The sequence below is a fragment of the Bombina bombina genome, chromosome 5 (genome assembly GCF_027579735.1).
Source record: "Bombina bombina isolate aBomBom1 chromosome 5, aBomBom1.pri, whole genome shotgun sequence".
Classification (NCBI taxonomy): Eukaryota; Metazoa; Chordata; class Amphibia; order Anura; family Bombinatoridae; genus Bombina; species Bombina bombina.
The window spans coordinates 827,278,895-827,296,022 of record NC_069503.1 but is presented as its reverse complement, the minus strand read 5'-3'; the positions used below and the strand labels follow the sequence as shown (position 1 = coordinate 827,296,022).

At 39.6% G+C, this 17,128-nt stretch overlaps 1 protein-coding gene across 1 annotated transcript in view; it reads left to right on the top strand.

Moving 5' to 3' along the window:
- SMCHD1 (structural maintenance of chromosomes flexible hinge domain containing 1) overlaps positions 1-17,128 on the top strand; it is a 1,770,687-nt gene that overhangs the window by 1,711,156 nt on the left and 42,403 nt on the right. The window contains exon 44 of the mRNA XM_053715865.1: positions 15,064-15,235. Within this exon, the coding sequence (XP_053571840.1) occupies positions 15,064-15,235 (172 nt within the window). The remainder of the gene's footprint in view (positions 1-15,063; positions 15,236-17,128) is intronic.

The following is a 17,128-nucleotide window of genomic DNA, read 5'->3' as shown; positions in this document are numbered from 1 at the left end:
GCTAATATGAAAGAAATGAATTTATCAGGTAAGTTCTTACATAAATTATGTTTTTAATTTCAAGTTAGGGGATTGTTAGGTTTAGGGGTTAATAGTTTCATTTAGTTTTTTGCGATGTGGGGGGCTGGCGGTTTAGGGGTCAATTTATTTAGTGGCAGTGATGTGGGAGGCCAGAGGGTTAGGGGTTAATAACTTTATTTAGTGATGGCAATGTCGGGGAGCGGCGGTATAGGGGTTAATAGCTTTATTATAGTGTCTGCGATTTTGGGGTGCGGGAGAATAAGGGTTAATAACTTGATTATAGTGGTGGCGATGTCGGGGAGTGGCGGAATAGGGGTTAATAACTTTTATTAGTGGCAGCGATGTCGGGAGCGGCAGATTAGGGTTTAATATGCTTTAAATAGTGTTTGCGATGCGGGAGGGCGGCGGAATAGGGGTTAATAGGTAGTTTATGGGTGTTAGTGTACTTTTTAACGTTTTAGTTATGAGTTTTGTGAAACATTTTTGTTGTGCAAAACTCATAACTACTGCTTTCAGATAGCGGAAAGAAACGTGTCGGTATAGACTGTAACGCAAGCATTTTAGCCTCACCGCACAACCTGTAGTACCTGCGCTATGGAAATCCTACGCAAAAACATATTTTTTTTTAGTGCGGAATTGACGTTGCATTACAGGCTAAAATGCTTGCGGTATAGCTATACCGACAAGGCTTGTAATGGATGTGTTACTGTTTTCACGCTGAAATTGCCATTTTTTTCAGCGTTAAAACTGCAATGCAAAACTCGTAATCTAGCCAATAGTCTTTTTTCGTTCCTTTTGTCAATTTTGGAACCTTATATCTTTTTTCCTCTTTACAATTACCTGAATTCTTCAGATCTCCCGGGGATTTCAGAATATTTTTCACAGCAGGGCCTATTCAAGGAAGGTGTCTTGTGTTTAATTTTCTGAAAGACCTTGTGAAAGCAAAAGCTTTTTCTTAGTGCTCAATCTGGAATTTGACTGTAATTGTTCCATTTCCAGTTTTGGAACAAGGCCTGTTTTTCTTTTCTTCTACAAGATACGACGAGTCCATGGATTTCATCCTTAGTTGTGGGATATTAACCTCCTGCTAACAGGAAGTGGCAAAGAGCACCACAGCAGAGCTGTATATATAGCTCCTCCCTTCCCTCCACCCCTAGTCATTGTCTTTGCCTGTGTTAGTAATAGGAAGAGGTAAAGTGAGGTGTTAGTTTTAGATTCTTCAATCAAGAATTTTTTTATTTTAAATGGTACTGGTGTGTACTATTTTCCTCAGGGAGATATGGAATGAAGAAGATTTCTGCCCTGAGGTTGATGATCTTAGCAGATGTATCTAAGATCCATGTTGGTTACCACAGAGCTTCTGAAGGTAGTGCAAGAGAAATCTTCAGTGTGGAGACCGGTGTCATGCTACAAGCAGCATTGAGGTATGTTCAGTCTTTATTTCTGAGGAGACATGTTATATCAGAACTGGTTGACATTTTTCCCTGTAAGGGAAGGGGTAAGCAGTAGACCTGGATGGCATAGGGTGTTACTGACATTACTAGTTAACCATATTGATTACAATAAGTATGTATTCAAGAGGGGCTAGACTCTGGGGAAGGCATCTGTGACACTTTCTATGTTTATGTATGGCATACAGTGTGTGCGATAACATCAGGGGACCACATGGCTTATCAGTACCGCTTACCATGCGGTTAAGGAGACATTTTATTATGGCATAAATTTATTTGGGGTTAAAACATTAGGAAAGACCTCATGGCTTATTTAAACCGCTTCCCATGTGGTTATGGAGAGAGATCATGCGACGCCAATTCGCACGCTCAGACGCGCAGTTTCTCCTCACTAGAAGACAGCAGGCACTAGCTCCATTGGGGCCTAAAAGTTAAGATTCAGTCACCGGATTGTTGCTGAATCCATTTTGTGTACCCAGGGGGCAGGTAGGCGCCGCAGCAGAGCTGTGGCGAGGTGCAGGGGCTGTTATCGTTGTTTAAATTTATTTTCTAGATAAAAAAATACTTTTTACAGGATGATTTAGCTTTTTGCTTAACTAGTGCAATAATTTTTGGCAAAACTGTTTAGCATAAGATTTAAGTGCTAAAGGTCGTTTTTTTGTGCAGACAGAAAAATTGTTGCGCTTTTATTATTTAAAGGCGCAGTATTTTTTTATTTTTTTTATTTTTTCAAACTTTTCTTGATACCACAATTAAGTTTAAAAGACGTCCATTGTGGCTAATGCTAGTCTGTTTAACATGTCTGAAAGTGAAGAAAATACTTGTTCTATGTGTTTAGAGGCCAGTGTGGAACCCCCCTTACTTTTTGTACCTCTTGTACTAAAAGAGCCTTACAATGTAAAAATCATATTTTATGTAAAGAAAGTGTGCCTAAGGATGATTCTCAGTCTGAAGAGAATCAGGATATGCCGCCTAATTCTCCACAAGTGTCACAACCTTTAACGCCCACACAAGCGACGCCAAGTACCTCAAGTGCGTCTAATTCTTTTACTCTGCAGGATATGGCTGCAGTTATGTCAACTACCCTTACAGAGGTATTATCTAAGTTACCTGTGTTACAGGGTAAACGTAGTAGGACAGGAATTAATGTGAATACTGAGTCCTATGATGCTTTGTTGGCTATTTCCGATGTACCCTCACAGGGCTCTGAGTTGGGGGTCAGGGAATTGTTGTCTGAGGGAGAACTTTCAGACCTAGGAAGTATGTTACCTCAGACAGATTCGGACGTCATGTCCTTTAAGTTTAAGCTTGAACACCTCCGCCTGTTACTTCGGGAGGTTTTAGCGACTCTGGATGATTGTGACCCTATTGCAATACCACCAGAGAAATTGTGTAAAATGGACAAATATCTAGAGGTACCTACTTACACTGATGTTTTTCCGGTTCCTAAAAGAATTTCGGAAATTATTAAGAAGGAATGGGACAGACCGGGTATACCGTTCTCTCCTCCCCCCTAATTTTAAGAAAATGTATGAGGGGTAAACAAAATAATTGTTGTTCCTTTCGAAATTTTAAAGGAGTACCCTCTGCTTCCTCTTCCTCCACAAAGCAGAAAGGGAATTTTGCTCAGTCCAAGTCCGTCTGGAGACCCAACCAGGCTTGGAACAAGGGTAAGCAACCCAAGAAGCCCGCTGCTGCTACAAAGACAGCATGAAGGGGCGGCCCCCGATCCGGGACCGGATCTAGTAGGGGGCAGACTTTCTTTCTTTGCCCAGGCTTGGACAAGCGATGTTCAGGACCCATGGGCACTGGAAATCGTTACCCACGGATATCAACTGGAATTCAAGGATTTTCTCCCAAGAGGGAGATTTCTTCTTTCACGATTGTCTGTAGACCAGATAAAAAGAGAGGCGTTCTTACGTTGTGTAAAAGACCTCTCCACTATGGGAGTAATTCGTCCCGTTCCAAGACTAGAATAGGGACAGGGATTTTACTCAAATCTTTTCGTGGTTCACAAAAAAGAGTAAATGTTCAGACCTATTTTAGATCTCAAGAGTCTAAACAAGCATACCTTCATATTCCTATTCACAAGGATCATCATCAGTACCTGAAGTTTGCCTTCCTGGACAAACATTTTCAGTTCGTGGCTCTACCCTTCGGGTTGGCCACAGCACCCAGGATCTTCACAAAGGTTCTAGGGTCCCTTTTGGTGGTTCTCAGACCGCGGGGCATAGCAGTGGTGCCTTATCTGGACGATATTTTGATTCAGGCATCGACTTATAATCTGACGAAATCTCATACAGACACAGTGTTGTCCTTTCTGAAAACTCACAGATGGAAGGTGAACCTAGAAAAGAGTTCACTAGTTCCACGGACAAGGGTTCCCTTCTTGGGAACTCTGATAGACTCTGTAGACATGAAAATATTTCTGATGGAGATCAGAAAATAAAAAAAATTCTAAATACTTACCGAGCCCTTCAGTCCAATCCTTGGCCATCAGTGGCTCAGTGTATGGAGGTAATTGGATTAATGGTAGCGGCAATGGACATCATTCCGTTTGCTCGTTTTCATCTCAGACCACTGCAGCTGTGCATGCTCGGACAGTGAAATGGGGACTATGCGAATTTATCTCCTCAGATAAATCTGGATCAGGAGACCAGAGATTCTTCTTTGGTGGTTGTCGCCGGATCATCTGTCCCAGGGGACGTGTTTCTGCAGACCCTCGTGGGTGATAGTGACAACGGACGCCAGCCTACTTGGCTGGGGTGCAGTCTGGAATTCCCTGAAGGCTCAGGGTGTATGGAGTCAGGTGGAGTCTCTACTTCCAATCAATATTCTGGAATTGAGAGCAATATTCAATGCGCTTCAGGCATTGCCTCAGTTGGCTTCGGCCAAATTCATCAGATTCCAGTCGGACAATATCACGACTGTGGCTTATATCAATCATCAGGGGGGAACAAGGAGTTCCTTGGCGATGATAGAAGTATCCAAGATAATTCGATGGGCGGAGGCTCACTCTTGTGTCTGTCGGCAATCTACATCCCAGGAGTAGAGAACTGGGAAGCGGATTTTCTAAGTCTACAGACTTTTCATCTGGGGGATGGAACTCCGGGGGATGGAACTCCACCCGGAGGTGTTTGCCTCACTGATTCTCCAATGGGGCAGACCGGAATTGGATCTGATGACATCTCGACAGAATGCCAAGCTTCCAAGATACGGATCCAGGTCGAGGTATCCTCAGGCCGAACTGATAGATGCCTTTGCAGTGCCTTGGTCGTTTAGTCTAGTTTATGTGTTTCCAACGTTTTCTCTCCTTCCACACGTGATTGCTTGGATCAAACAGGAGTGAGCTTCAGTAATTCTGATTGCGCCTGCGTGGCCACGCAGGACTTGGTATGCGGATCTAGTGGACATGTCCTCTCTGCCACCGTGGAAACTTCCATTGAGACAGGACCTTCTCATTCAAGGACCTTTCCAACATCCAAATCTAAATTCTCTGCAGCTGACTGCTTGGAGGTTGAACGCTTAATTTTATCTAAGCGGGGACTCTCAGATTCGGTCATTGATACTTTGATACAGGCACGTAAGCCTGTCACTAGAAAGATCTATCATAAGATATGGCGTAAATATCTTTTTCTTTCATGTAATTAGCAAGAGTCCATGAGCTAGTGACGTATGGGATATACATTCCTACCAGGAGGGGCAAAGTTTTCCAAACCTCAAAATGCCTACAAATACACCCCTCACCACACCCACAAATCAGTTTTACAAACTTTGCCTCCCGTGGAGGTGGTGAAGTAAGTTTGTGCTAGATTCTTCGTTGATATGCGCTTCGCAGCAGGCTGGAGCCCGGTTTTCCTCTCAGTGTGCAGTGAATGTCAGAGGGATGTGAAGAGAGTATTGCCTATTTGAATTCAATGATCTCCTTCTACGGGGTCTATTTCATAGGTTCTCTGTTATCGGTCGTAGAGATTCATCTCTTACCTCCCTTTTCAGATCGACAATATACTCTTATATATACCATTACCTCTACTGATTCTCGTTTCAGTACTGGTTTGGCTTTCTACTACATGTAGATGAGTGTCCTGGGGTAAGTAAGTCTTATTTTTTTGACACTCTAAGCTATGGTTGGGCACTTTTATATAAAGTTCTAAATATATGTGTTTAAAACATTTATTTGCCTTGATTCAGGATGTTCGATATTCCTTATTTCAGACAGTCAGTTTCATTATTTGGGATAATGCATATGAATAATCAATTTTTCTTACCTTAAAATTTGACTTTTTTTTCCTGTGGGCTGTTAGGCTCGCGGGGGCTGAAAATGCTTCTTTTTATTGCGTCATATTTGGCGCAGACTTTTTTGGCGCAAAAATTTTCTTTGTCATTTCCGGCGTCATACTTGTCGCCGGAAGTTGCGTCATTTTTTGACGTTTTTGCGCCAAAAATGTCGGCGTCACCGGATGTGGCGTCATTTTTGGCGCCAAAAGCATTTAGGCGCCAAATAATGTGGGCGTCTTTTTTGGCGCTAAGAAATATGGGCGTCATTATTGTCTCCACATTATTTAAGTCTCATTGTTTATTTGCTTCTGGTTGCTAGAAGCTTGTTCATTGGCATTTTTTCCCATTCCTGAAACTGTCATTTAAGGAATTTGATCAATTTTGCTTTATATGTTGTTGTTTTCTATTACATATTGCAAGATGTCTTAGATTGACCCTGAATCAGAAGCTACTTCTGGAAAATCGCTGCCTGATGCTGGATCTACCAAAGTTAAGTGTATTTGTTGTAAACTTGTGGTAACTGTTCCTCCGGCTGTTGTTTGTGATGAATGTCATGACAAACTTGCTAATGCAGATAATATTTCCTTTAGTAATGTTCCATTACCTGTTGCTGTTCCATCAACATCTAATACTCAGGGTGTTCCTGTTAACATAAGAGATTTTGTTTCTAAATCTATTAGGAAGGCTATGTCTGTTATTCCTCCTTCCAGTAAACGTAAAAGGTCTTTTAAAACTTCTCATTTTTCAGATGAATTTTTAAATGAACATCATCATTCTGATTCTGTTTCTGATAATGATTTTTCTGGTTCAGAGGATTCTGTTTCAGAGATTGATACTGATAAATCTTCATGTTTATTTAAAATGGAATTTATTCGTTCTTTACTTAAAGAAGTCTTAATTGCATTAGAAATAGACGAATCTGGTCCTCTTGATACTAAATCTAAACGTTTAAATACAGTTTTTAAACCTCCTGTAGTTATTCCGGAGGTTTTTCCCGTCCCTGATGCTATTTCTGAAGTAATTTCCAGGGAATGGAATAATCTGGGTAATTCATTTACTCCTTCTAAACGGTTTAAGCAATTATATCCTGTGCCATCTGACAGATTTGAGTTTTGGGACAAAATCCCTAAGGTTGATGGGGCTATCTCTACTCTTGCTAAACGTACTACTATTCCTACGGCAGATAGTACTTCCTTTAAGGATCCTTTAGATAGGAAAATTGAATCCTTTCTAAGAAAAGCTTACTTATGTTCAGGTAATCTTCTTAGGCCTGCTATATCTTTGGCGGATGTTGCTGCAGCTTCAACTTTCTGGTTGGAGGCTTTAGCACAACAAGTAACAGATCATAATACTCATAGCATTGTTAATCTTCTTCAACATGCTAATAACTTTATTTGTGATGCCATCTTTGATATCATTAGGGTTGATGTCAGGTATATGTCTTTAGCTATTTTAGCTAGAAGAGCTTTATGGTTTAAAACTTGGAATGCTGATATGTCTTCTAAGTCAACTTTGCTTTCCCTTTCTTTCCAAGGTAATACATTGTTTGGTTCACAGTTGGATTCTATTATTTCAACTGTTACTGGGGGGAAAGGATCTTTTTTACCACAGGATAAAAAATCTTAAGGTAAATATAGGGCTGCTAATCGTTTTCGTTTTTTTCGTCACAATAAGGAACAAAAGCCTGATCCTTCCCCTACAGGATCGGTATCAGTTTGGAAACCATCTCCAGTCTTGAATAAATCCAAGCCTTTTAGAAAGCCAAAGCCAGCTCCCAAGTCCACATGAAGGTGCGGCCCTCATTCCAGCCCAGCTGGTAGGGGGCAGATTACGATTTTTCAAAGAAATTTGGATCAATTCAATTCACAATCTTTGGATTCAGAACATTGTTTCACAAGGGTACAGAATAGGCTTCAAGATAAGGCCTCCTGCAAGAAGATTTTTTCTTTCCCGTGTTCCAATAAATCCAGTGAAGGCTCAAGCGTTTCTGAAATGTGTTTCAGATCTAGAGTTGGAGTAATTGTGCCAGTTCCAGTTCTGGAACAGGGTCTGGGGTTTTACTCAAATCTTATTCATTGTACAAAAGAAGGAGAATTCCTTCAGACCAGTTCTGGATTTAAAAATATTGAATCGTTATGTAAGAATACCAACATTCAAAATGGTAACTATAAGGACTATTCTGCCTTTTGTTCAGCAAGGGCATTATATGTTCACAATAGATTTACAAGATGCATATCTGCATATTCCGATTCATCCAGATCACTATCAGTTTCTGAGATTCTCTATTCTAGACAAGCATTACCAGTTTGTGGCTCTGCCGTTTGGCCTAGCAACAGCTCCAAGGATTTTTACAAAGGTTCTCGGTGCCCTACTATCTGTAATCAGAGAACAGGGTATTGTGGTATTTCCTTATTTGGACGATATCTTGGTACTTGCTCAGTCTTCACATTTAGCAGAATCTCATACAAATCGACTTGTATCGTTTCTTCAAGAACATGGTTGGAGGATCAATTTACCAAAGAGTTCGTTGATTCCTCAGACAAGGGTAACCTTTTTAGGTTTCCAGATAGATTCAGTGTCCATGACTCTGTCGTTGACGGACAAGAGACGTCTGAAATTGGTTTCAGCTTGTCGAAACCTTCAGTCTCAATCATTCCCTTCGGTAGCCTTATGCATGGAAATTCTAGGTCTTATGACTGCTGCATCAGACGCGATCCCCTTTGCTCGTTTTCACATGCGACCTCTTCAGCTCTGTATGCTGAACCAGTGGTGCAGGGATTATACAAAGATATCACAATTAATATCTTTAAAACCGAATGTACGACACTCTCTGACGTGGTGGACAGACCACCATCGTTTAGTTCAGGGGGCTTCTTTTGTTCTTCCGACCTGGACTGTGATCTCAACAGATGCAAGTCTGACAGGTTGGGGAGCTGTATGGGGGTCTCTGACAGCGCAGGGGGTTTGGGAATCTCAGGAGGCGAGATTACCAATCAACATTTTGGAACTCTGCGATTTTCAGAGCTCTTCAGTCGTGGCCTCTTCTAAAGAGAGAGTCATTAATTTGTTTTCAGACGGACAATGTCACAACCGTGGCATATGTCAATCATCAAGGAGGGACTCACAGTCCTCTGGCTATGAAAGAAGTATCTTGAATACTTGTATGGGCGGAATCCAGCTCCTGTCTAATTTCTGCGGTTCACATCCCAGGTATAGACAATTGGGAAGCGGATTATCTCAGTCGCCAAACATTACATCCGGGCGAATGGTCTCTTCACCCAGAGGTATTTCTTCAGATTGTTCAAATCTGGGGACTTCCAGAAATAGATCTGATGGCTTCTCATCTAAACAAGAAGCTTCCCAGGTATCTGTCCAGATCCAGGGATCCTCAGGCGGAAGCAGTGGATGCATTGTCACTTCCTTGGAAGTATCATCCTGCCTATATCTTTCCGCCTATAGTTCTTCTTCCAAGAGTGATTTCCAAGATTCTAAAGGAGTGTTCGTTTGTTCTGCTGGTAGCTCCAGCATGGCCTCACAGGTTTTGGTATGCGGATCTTGTTCGGATGGCTACTTGCCAACCGTGGACTCTTCCGTTAAGACCAGACCTTCTATCACAAGGTCCTTTTTTCCATCAGGATCTCAAATCCTTAAATTTGAAGGTATGGAGATTGAACGCTTGATTCTCAGTCATAGAGCTTTCTCTGACTCCGTAATTAATACTATGTTACAGGCTCGTAAATCTGTGTCTAGGAAGATATATTATCGAGTCTGGAAGACTTACATTTCTTGGTGTTCTTCTCATCATTTTTCTTGGCATTCTTTTAGAATTCCTAGAATTTTACAGTTTCTTCAGGATGGTTTGGATAAAGGTTTGTCTGCAAGTTCCTTGAAAGGACAAATCTCTGCTCTTTCTGTTCTTTTTCACAGAAAGATTGCTAATCTTCCTGATATTCATTGTTTTGTACAGGCTTTGGTTCTTATAAAACCTGTCATTAAGTCAATTTCTCCTCCTTGGAGTTTGAATTTGGTTCTGGGGGCTCTTCAAGCTCCTCCGTTTAAACTTATGCATTCGCTTGATATTAAATTACTTTCTTGGAAAGTTTTGTTTCTTTTGGCCATCTCTTCTGCTAGAAGAGTTTCTGAATTATCTGCTCTTTCTTGTGAGTCTCCTTTTCTGATTTTTCATCAGGATAAGGCGGTTTTGCGAACTTCATTTAAATTTTTACCTAAGGTTGTGAATTCTAACAACATTAGTAGAGAAATTGTGGTTCCTTGTTCATTGTGTCCTAATCCTAAGACCTCTAAGGAAAGATCGTTGCATTCTTTGGATGTAGTTAGAGCTTTGAAATATTATGTTGAAGCTACTAAAGATTTCCGAAAGACTTCTAGTCTATTTGTTATCTTTTCTGGTTCTAGGAAAGGTCAGAAGGCCTCTGCCATTTCTTTGGCGTCTTGGTTAAAGTCTTTGATTCATCATGCTTATGTTGAGTCGGGTAGAACTCCGCCTCAGAGGATTACAGCTCATTCGACTAGGTCAGTTTCTACTTCCTGGGCATTTAGGAATGAAGCTTCGGTTGATCAGATTTGCAAAGCAGCAACTTGGTCTTCTTTGCATGCTTTTACTAAATTCTACCATTTTGATGTGTTTTCTTCTTCTGAAGCAGTCTTTGGTAGAAAAGTACTTCAGGCAGCTGTTTCAGTTTGATTCTTCTGCTTATAATTTCAGGGGTTTTTTTTTCGTTATAAGATTTAAACTTTGTTTGGGGTGTGGATTATTTTTCAGCGGAATTGGCTGTCTTTATTTTATCCCTCCCTCTCTAGTGACTCTTGCGTGGAAGATCCACATCTTGGGTATTAATTATCCCATACGTCACTAGCTCATGGACTCTTGCTAATTACATGAAAGAAAACATAATTTATGTAAGAACTTACCTGATAAATTCATTTCTTTCATATTAGCAAGAGTCCATGAGGCCCACCCTTTTTGTGGTGGTTATGATTTTTTTGTATAAAGCACAATTATTCCAATTCCTTATTTTTTATGCTTTCGCACTTTTTTCTTATCACCCCACTTCTTGGCTATTCGTTAAACTGATTTGTGGGTGTGGTGAGGGGTGTATTTGTAGGCATTTTGAGGTTTGGGAAACTTTGCCCCTCCTGGTAGGAATGTATATCCCATACGTCACTAGCTCATGGACTCTTGCTAATATGAAAGAAATTAATTTATCAGGTAAGTTCTTACATAAATTATGTTTTTGGTGTGAATCCAAGGGTACTCATGGAGTAAAGTTAGGATTCCCAGGATTCTGTCATTTATCCAAGAAGGAGTTTGAATTTTGTTCTTAATGTTCTTCAAGGGGTTCCGTTTGAACCTATGCATTCCATAGATATTAAGCTGTTATCTTGGAAAGTTTTGTTTTTGGTTGCTATTTCTTCTGCTCGTATAGTTTTTGCGCTTTCAGCATTACAATGTGATTCACCTTATCTTATCTTCCATTCTGATAAGGTGGTTTTACGTACCAAACCTGGTTTCCTCCCTAAGGTTGTTTCTAATAAGAATATTAATCAGGAAATTGTTGTTCCTTCATTATGTCCTAATCCTTCTTCTAAGAAGGAGCGTAAGTTCCATAACCTGGACGTGGTCCATGCCTTGAAGTTTTACTTGCAGTCAACTAAGGATTTCCGTCAATCTTCTTCATTATTCATTGTTTATTCTGGAAAGCGTAGGGGTCAGAAAGCTACGGCTACCTCTTTCTTTATGGCTGAAGAGTATCATCCGTCTGGCATATGAGACTGCTGGACAGCAGCCTCCTGAAAGAGTTTCGGCTCATTCTACTAGGACTGTGGCTTCCACATGGGCTTTTAAAAACGATGCTTCTGTTGAACAGATTTGCAACGCTGCGACTTGGTCGTCTCTTCATACTTTTTCCAAATTTTCCAAATTTGATACTTTTGCTTCTTCTGAGGCTGTTTTTGGGAGAAAGGTTCTTCAAGCAGTGGTGCCTTCCGTTTAGGTCTCTGTCTTGTCCCTCCCGTTTCATCCGTGTCCTGTAGCTTTGGTATTGTATCCCACAAGTAAGGATGAAATCCGTGGACTCGTCGTATCTTGTAGAAGAAAAGTAAATTTATGCTTACCTGATAAATTAATTTCTTCTACGATACAACAAGTCCACGGCCCTCCCTGTCATTTTTTCAGACAGATTAGATTATATTTTATTTTTTATAACTTCAGTCACCTCTGCACCTTTAGCTTTTCCTTTCTCTTCCTAAACCTTTGGTCGAATGACTGGGGGTGGAGGGAAGGGAGGAGCTATATATACAGCTCTGCTGTGGTGCTCTTTGCCACTTCCTGTTAGCTGGAGGTTAATATCCCACAAGTAAGGATGAAATCCGTGGACTCGTCATATCGTAGAAGAAATTAATTTATCAGGTAAGCATAAATTTACTTTTTCTTTTTTTTTCCATCCTTTCCATTGTTCCCAAAAAAGAGTAATTTTTTGTCTATTCTGGAATTATAGACATTAAACAAGTTTTTCAGAATTCTTATTTTCGAAATAGATACATATTAACTATTTACCCAATGTATCAATGAATGGAAAGGTTAGGTCTGATGACTGCCGCATCAGAAGCTCTTTCTTTTGCATTGTTTCATATGAGACCTCTTTAACTTCGAAAATGGTATAAAAATAATTACACTCATCTATCTCAGAGTCCTGGTTGATAGATTACCAATCTATTTTTCTGGGAGTGTCCTTTATTCACCCAACTTGAATAATATCTACATACACCAATCTCTTGTATTGGGGTTTAGTCTGGGTGTCCAGGAAAGCACAGCGAATTGGATTACTTAGGACTTGAGGTTTCCAATAATTATCTTGGAACTTTTCTTCTGAAAAGAGAATCTTATCTGACTTTCAATCAGACAATGTTACAGCTGTGTCTTATATCATTCATCAAGGGGGGAACATGTAGTTCCTTAGCAATGAATGAAGTCTCAGGGGTTTTTTATTTGGACACAGAAACATTTCTTTATAATTTCCAGTATTTCTCTTCCCAGGAAGGAACACTGGGTATCAGTTTTCCTAAGTTTGTAATCCTTTTCACAGGGTTCTTTTAGAATTCCAAGAATACTTCTTTTGAAAGAGGGTTCAGATAAAGGTCTATTTACTAGCACTTCCTTCTTGGAACTTTACTTGTTTTTTTTGCAAACGTTACAGGTTTCTACTTTTGAACCTATACATGCTTTGGACATGTAGTTTCTGTCTTTGATTTTTTTTGTTACGTTTAGGTTTAGCTTTCAATCAAGAATACAAAAAGAACAAAGCAAAATTGGTGATAAAAGTAAATTGGAAAGTTGTTTAAAATTACATGCCCTATTTAAATCATGAAAGTTTATTTTGGACTTGACTGTCCCTTTAATTAATTGTATTTATTTTCTGCTGTGTAGGATCCTCCTTATCCTCCCTCCTTTCTGATCCCTCCCAAACAACTCTCTAACCATCCCTCCTCCCAACGGTCTCTGGCATCTTCAGTACTGGCAACTGTCTGCCAGTACCCAGTTTATATACGTTTCTTTCATACAGGCCGTGAGCGTCCACAATCCATTACTCCTTTGAAATTACCTTTTCCTACCACTAGGGTGAGGCAAAGTTTCTCAAACCCCAAGAGCCATAAAACAAACTCCTCCCATCTTACAGATACCTTAGTCTTGTCTTTGCATCCGCTGCTAGTTGAAGGATGAAGATGTGCATTTGAGTCTACAAATAGAGGGATTTCAGTCTATGTTGAGGCCAGTTTTCCCTTCAGAGTACATTGTTTGTCAGAGGGATGTATATGTGGTATGGTTGGTGGCTCTTTGTTTCACCTCTGAAAACTTTGTAACAGACTTTCCATAATTGGTCTCAGGGACTTGTCTTTTGCCTCCTATGGATCTACAATATACTCCTATTCCATAACCACTGGCTACATTTGTGTCTGCAAGTAACATTTATTACATACATCAGATTAATGTGATATCTGATACCTATCAGCAAAACACAAAGGTGAACAATTACATCACTAAACTTTGACCATAGTGAACCAGTTTATCAAGTATATATGGTGGATTACCTTACAAAAGGTTTATCTGTAGATTTAACAATCAGACTTTTTAAGTTGCACTTTTAACTTTTGGCCTATAGTAGCGATATTCATATATTGTATTATGCCAGTGACCGGTCACGTATCATTTATTTTGTAATTTATTTATTTTTTACCTGTACTAGATTTTGTTCCTTTTTTATTTATATAAATAAATGTGATTGATATTATTGAATATCTTCTTTATATATATATGTATATATGTTGCATAGCATATTGTATACTATACATTGACTTATATATTTATATTATGTAAACCTCCTGTGGTAGAATTTCTGCTCAGAAACTTTACACGTAGTATTCACATAAAGTTATACTAGACACTTTCCTCTGCAGTATTGCGCTCCTTAGAGATTATACCACACACTTCTCACGTTTTTATTCATAGGGGTGACTTATTTTATCTCTGGGGAGCTGTGGGTTAGTTGAGACAAGGGCAAGAGTGAGTCCTTTTTTAGATAGTATTAAAGGAGAGTTTGGGGCATTTTTTCTAGGTCTAGAACAGACAAGAGAGTGTTGCACCCACTGAACTAAGTCACAGGCTTGTCTGCAGTGGCTAGACTGTCACAAATTGGTTAAGGTGGAACGAGTCTGTTAAGTTCTGTTCCAAACAAGTGACTGGTGCAGATTTGGTTAACCCTGGTCGTCACAATAGGTATATACAGATTATATATATACAGTGTGTATGTATATATATATATATATATGTACTGTATTTACAATAAAAACTTTAAAGTTGTAATACCTCCGCTAACCCGCGTGCACAAAAAGATTACGTCTAGAGAAGTTTATGCTCGAACAGCACTTGTAATCTAGCCCTATATAAATCTTGACACTATACATGGATTATATTTTATTATGATGACAATAATTGATATAATAGTCCATCATGGTATAGTGGTAGCACTGGCCGTATATCAGTGATGTTTATAAAGTGTATATAGTATTAAATAAATTTAACAATCAGTTGGTTTAGTGAATTCTCCCTTTTTTGTTTTCTTTGTATTTAATGGAATTTAGCAATCTGCCTAATTCCATTATACAGTTTAATATATAATTGTTCTAATGGTAGATTGGTATGCCATTCACTGGAAAAAAAATTATCTCCTATAGATTACATTCCCTTTATGTCACTTTTTTTTTTTGTAACTCTTGAAAATCTCTCTTTCTAAAGCTTGTACAGTTTTCATACTGCCCCACGTTGTTAACCAGAAATGGGGATAGAATTCGCAGTAATGGAAAATTTGGAGGTCTACAGAACAAAGCACCTTCTATTGACAAACTGAGAGGAATGGTTTTTGAAGCACCTCTTCCCAAAGAATATGATACCCTCGTTACAGTAATAGGTAAGCGTACAATAAATAAAACTACAAGTACAAATCTCCAAATCTGGAATTCCTAAATCCAAATTTATTCTGAAATCTAAACTTTTCAATTACTATTTTTTTTTTAAATAATATTATAAAAAATTACTAAATTAATATGGTGAGTCCACAATGTCATCAATTACTAGTGGGAATATCACTCCTGGCCATCAGGAGGAGTCAAAGAGCACCACAGCAAAGCTGTTAAGTTTCACTCCCCTACCCATAATCCCCAGTCATTCTCTTTGCCTCTGTAAATGGAGAAGGTGAAGTTTTGGTGTCTGAAAAAAATTGGATTTCTTTCGCTACAAGCAAGTGTTGGGTATAGCTGTAGTCTACGTCAATCTCTTCAGTAGAGTAGTGGTGGCTTTAAAGCAGGAACTTGTAAGGTGGGCCTTGCTGCGTTTTCCTAACATGTTGCTGCCCTAGTATAGAAAGCCAGGGTAGGTATACTCTGTTCTTCCTTTTTTTCCACAGGCCTCTGTAAGGTGTTGGCGTCCTTCCACGCCTTGTGAGCTGTCCTCCTGCCGGACGGCTAGAATGCAGGTAGGTGCTTGTGTCTTATATGGGCTGTCACTGAAGGCTGCAATATTCTGGGACATAGAAAATATCCTTGGTAAGGATGTTAAGTAAGGCAATGTGCAGGCACTTAAATTTGTATGTGAGAGCGACAGTGTTCATCCTTCTGGATTAAGGGGTTAACTTTGGTGGGACCAAGTCTTTATTTATTAGAACTATGGAGGAAATCGGTGTGTTTTTGACAGCGCAAAATAGACAACTGGGAAGCGGATTGAACGTTTAGTTTCTCAGACTGGCTCTTTAGTGCTGTGCGATCTACTACATATCCTCTCAGCCAGAGCGGTTAAATCTTTTACTTAAGAGGAACGGCTGGATGCCGGAGTTGTGCGTGCTTTGTGGTGCAGTTTCGTGTTCGAACGATCATGTGACTTCCTCTTCTCTGCTCATAGTCGGAGCGGTGTCGACTGTACTTTCCTGAGCTCCAAATAAAGGACTCTGTCTACAAAGTTGTCCGGAGGGCAGGTAGGTGTACCTCAGCCTGCTGGGTTGTAGAGGTTCCTTGGGTTCTAGTCTTTCCTGAGCATGATTTCGCTCTGAGATATTTAAAGACACAGAACAACTCTTATTCAGTGTTTAGGGGCTATTTTACAATGTCTGATATTGAATTGGAGCAGGAGGCTGCTCTTTTAAATACATGTTAACTATGTTTAGAGGCCCAAATTGTTGCCCCCATGCAATTTTGCTCCTCATGCGTTAAAAAGACCTGCACTTCCTCTCAATCTCCTAGCGGAGTTTATTTGCCTGCAGATATTGCTGCACAGGTATCTTCAGCTGTATCTGCGGCATTATCTGCTTTTCCCATGTTAAAGGGAAAACGGAAGAGGAAATTTAGAGAGTCAGAAAGTAAGGTTTCTTTTCCATTGTCTGCTACTTAGGTTGCCCTGTCGTATTCCTCAGTCTAGAGATTTGTACTAAATGAGTGTTTAGCAACAGATGTATGCATAATTCTCACAAAAAGAGATGCTGTAAGAATTATTCTTTAATATAAATATTATATGCCTTGATTAGACAAAACCCTAAGTATAGACAAATATTCAATCTGGGTTATCTAACAGATTAAATTAATCTCATAGCTATCAAATATTAGTTGACATAAATCATTAATTAATCACAACAAGATTAATACATACCTTGAGATCTGAAGGTAAAAGATAACAATAGCTTAATACAAATTCAAAGCTTATATACACAATTTAAACCAATCAAATTAGACCTTCCCTTAAGTGAAAGGCTAATTCTATACAGGTAGCCCTCAGTTTACGCCGGGGTTAGGTTCCAGAAGGAATGGTTGTAAAT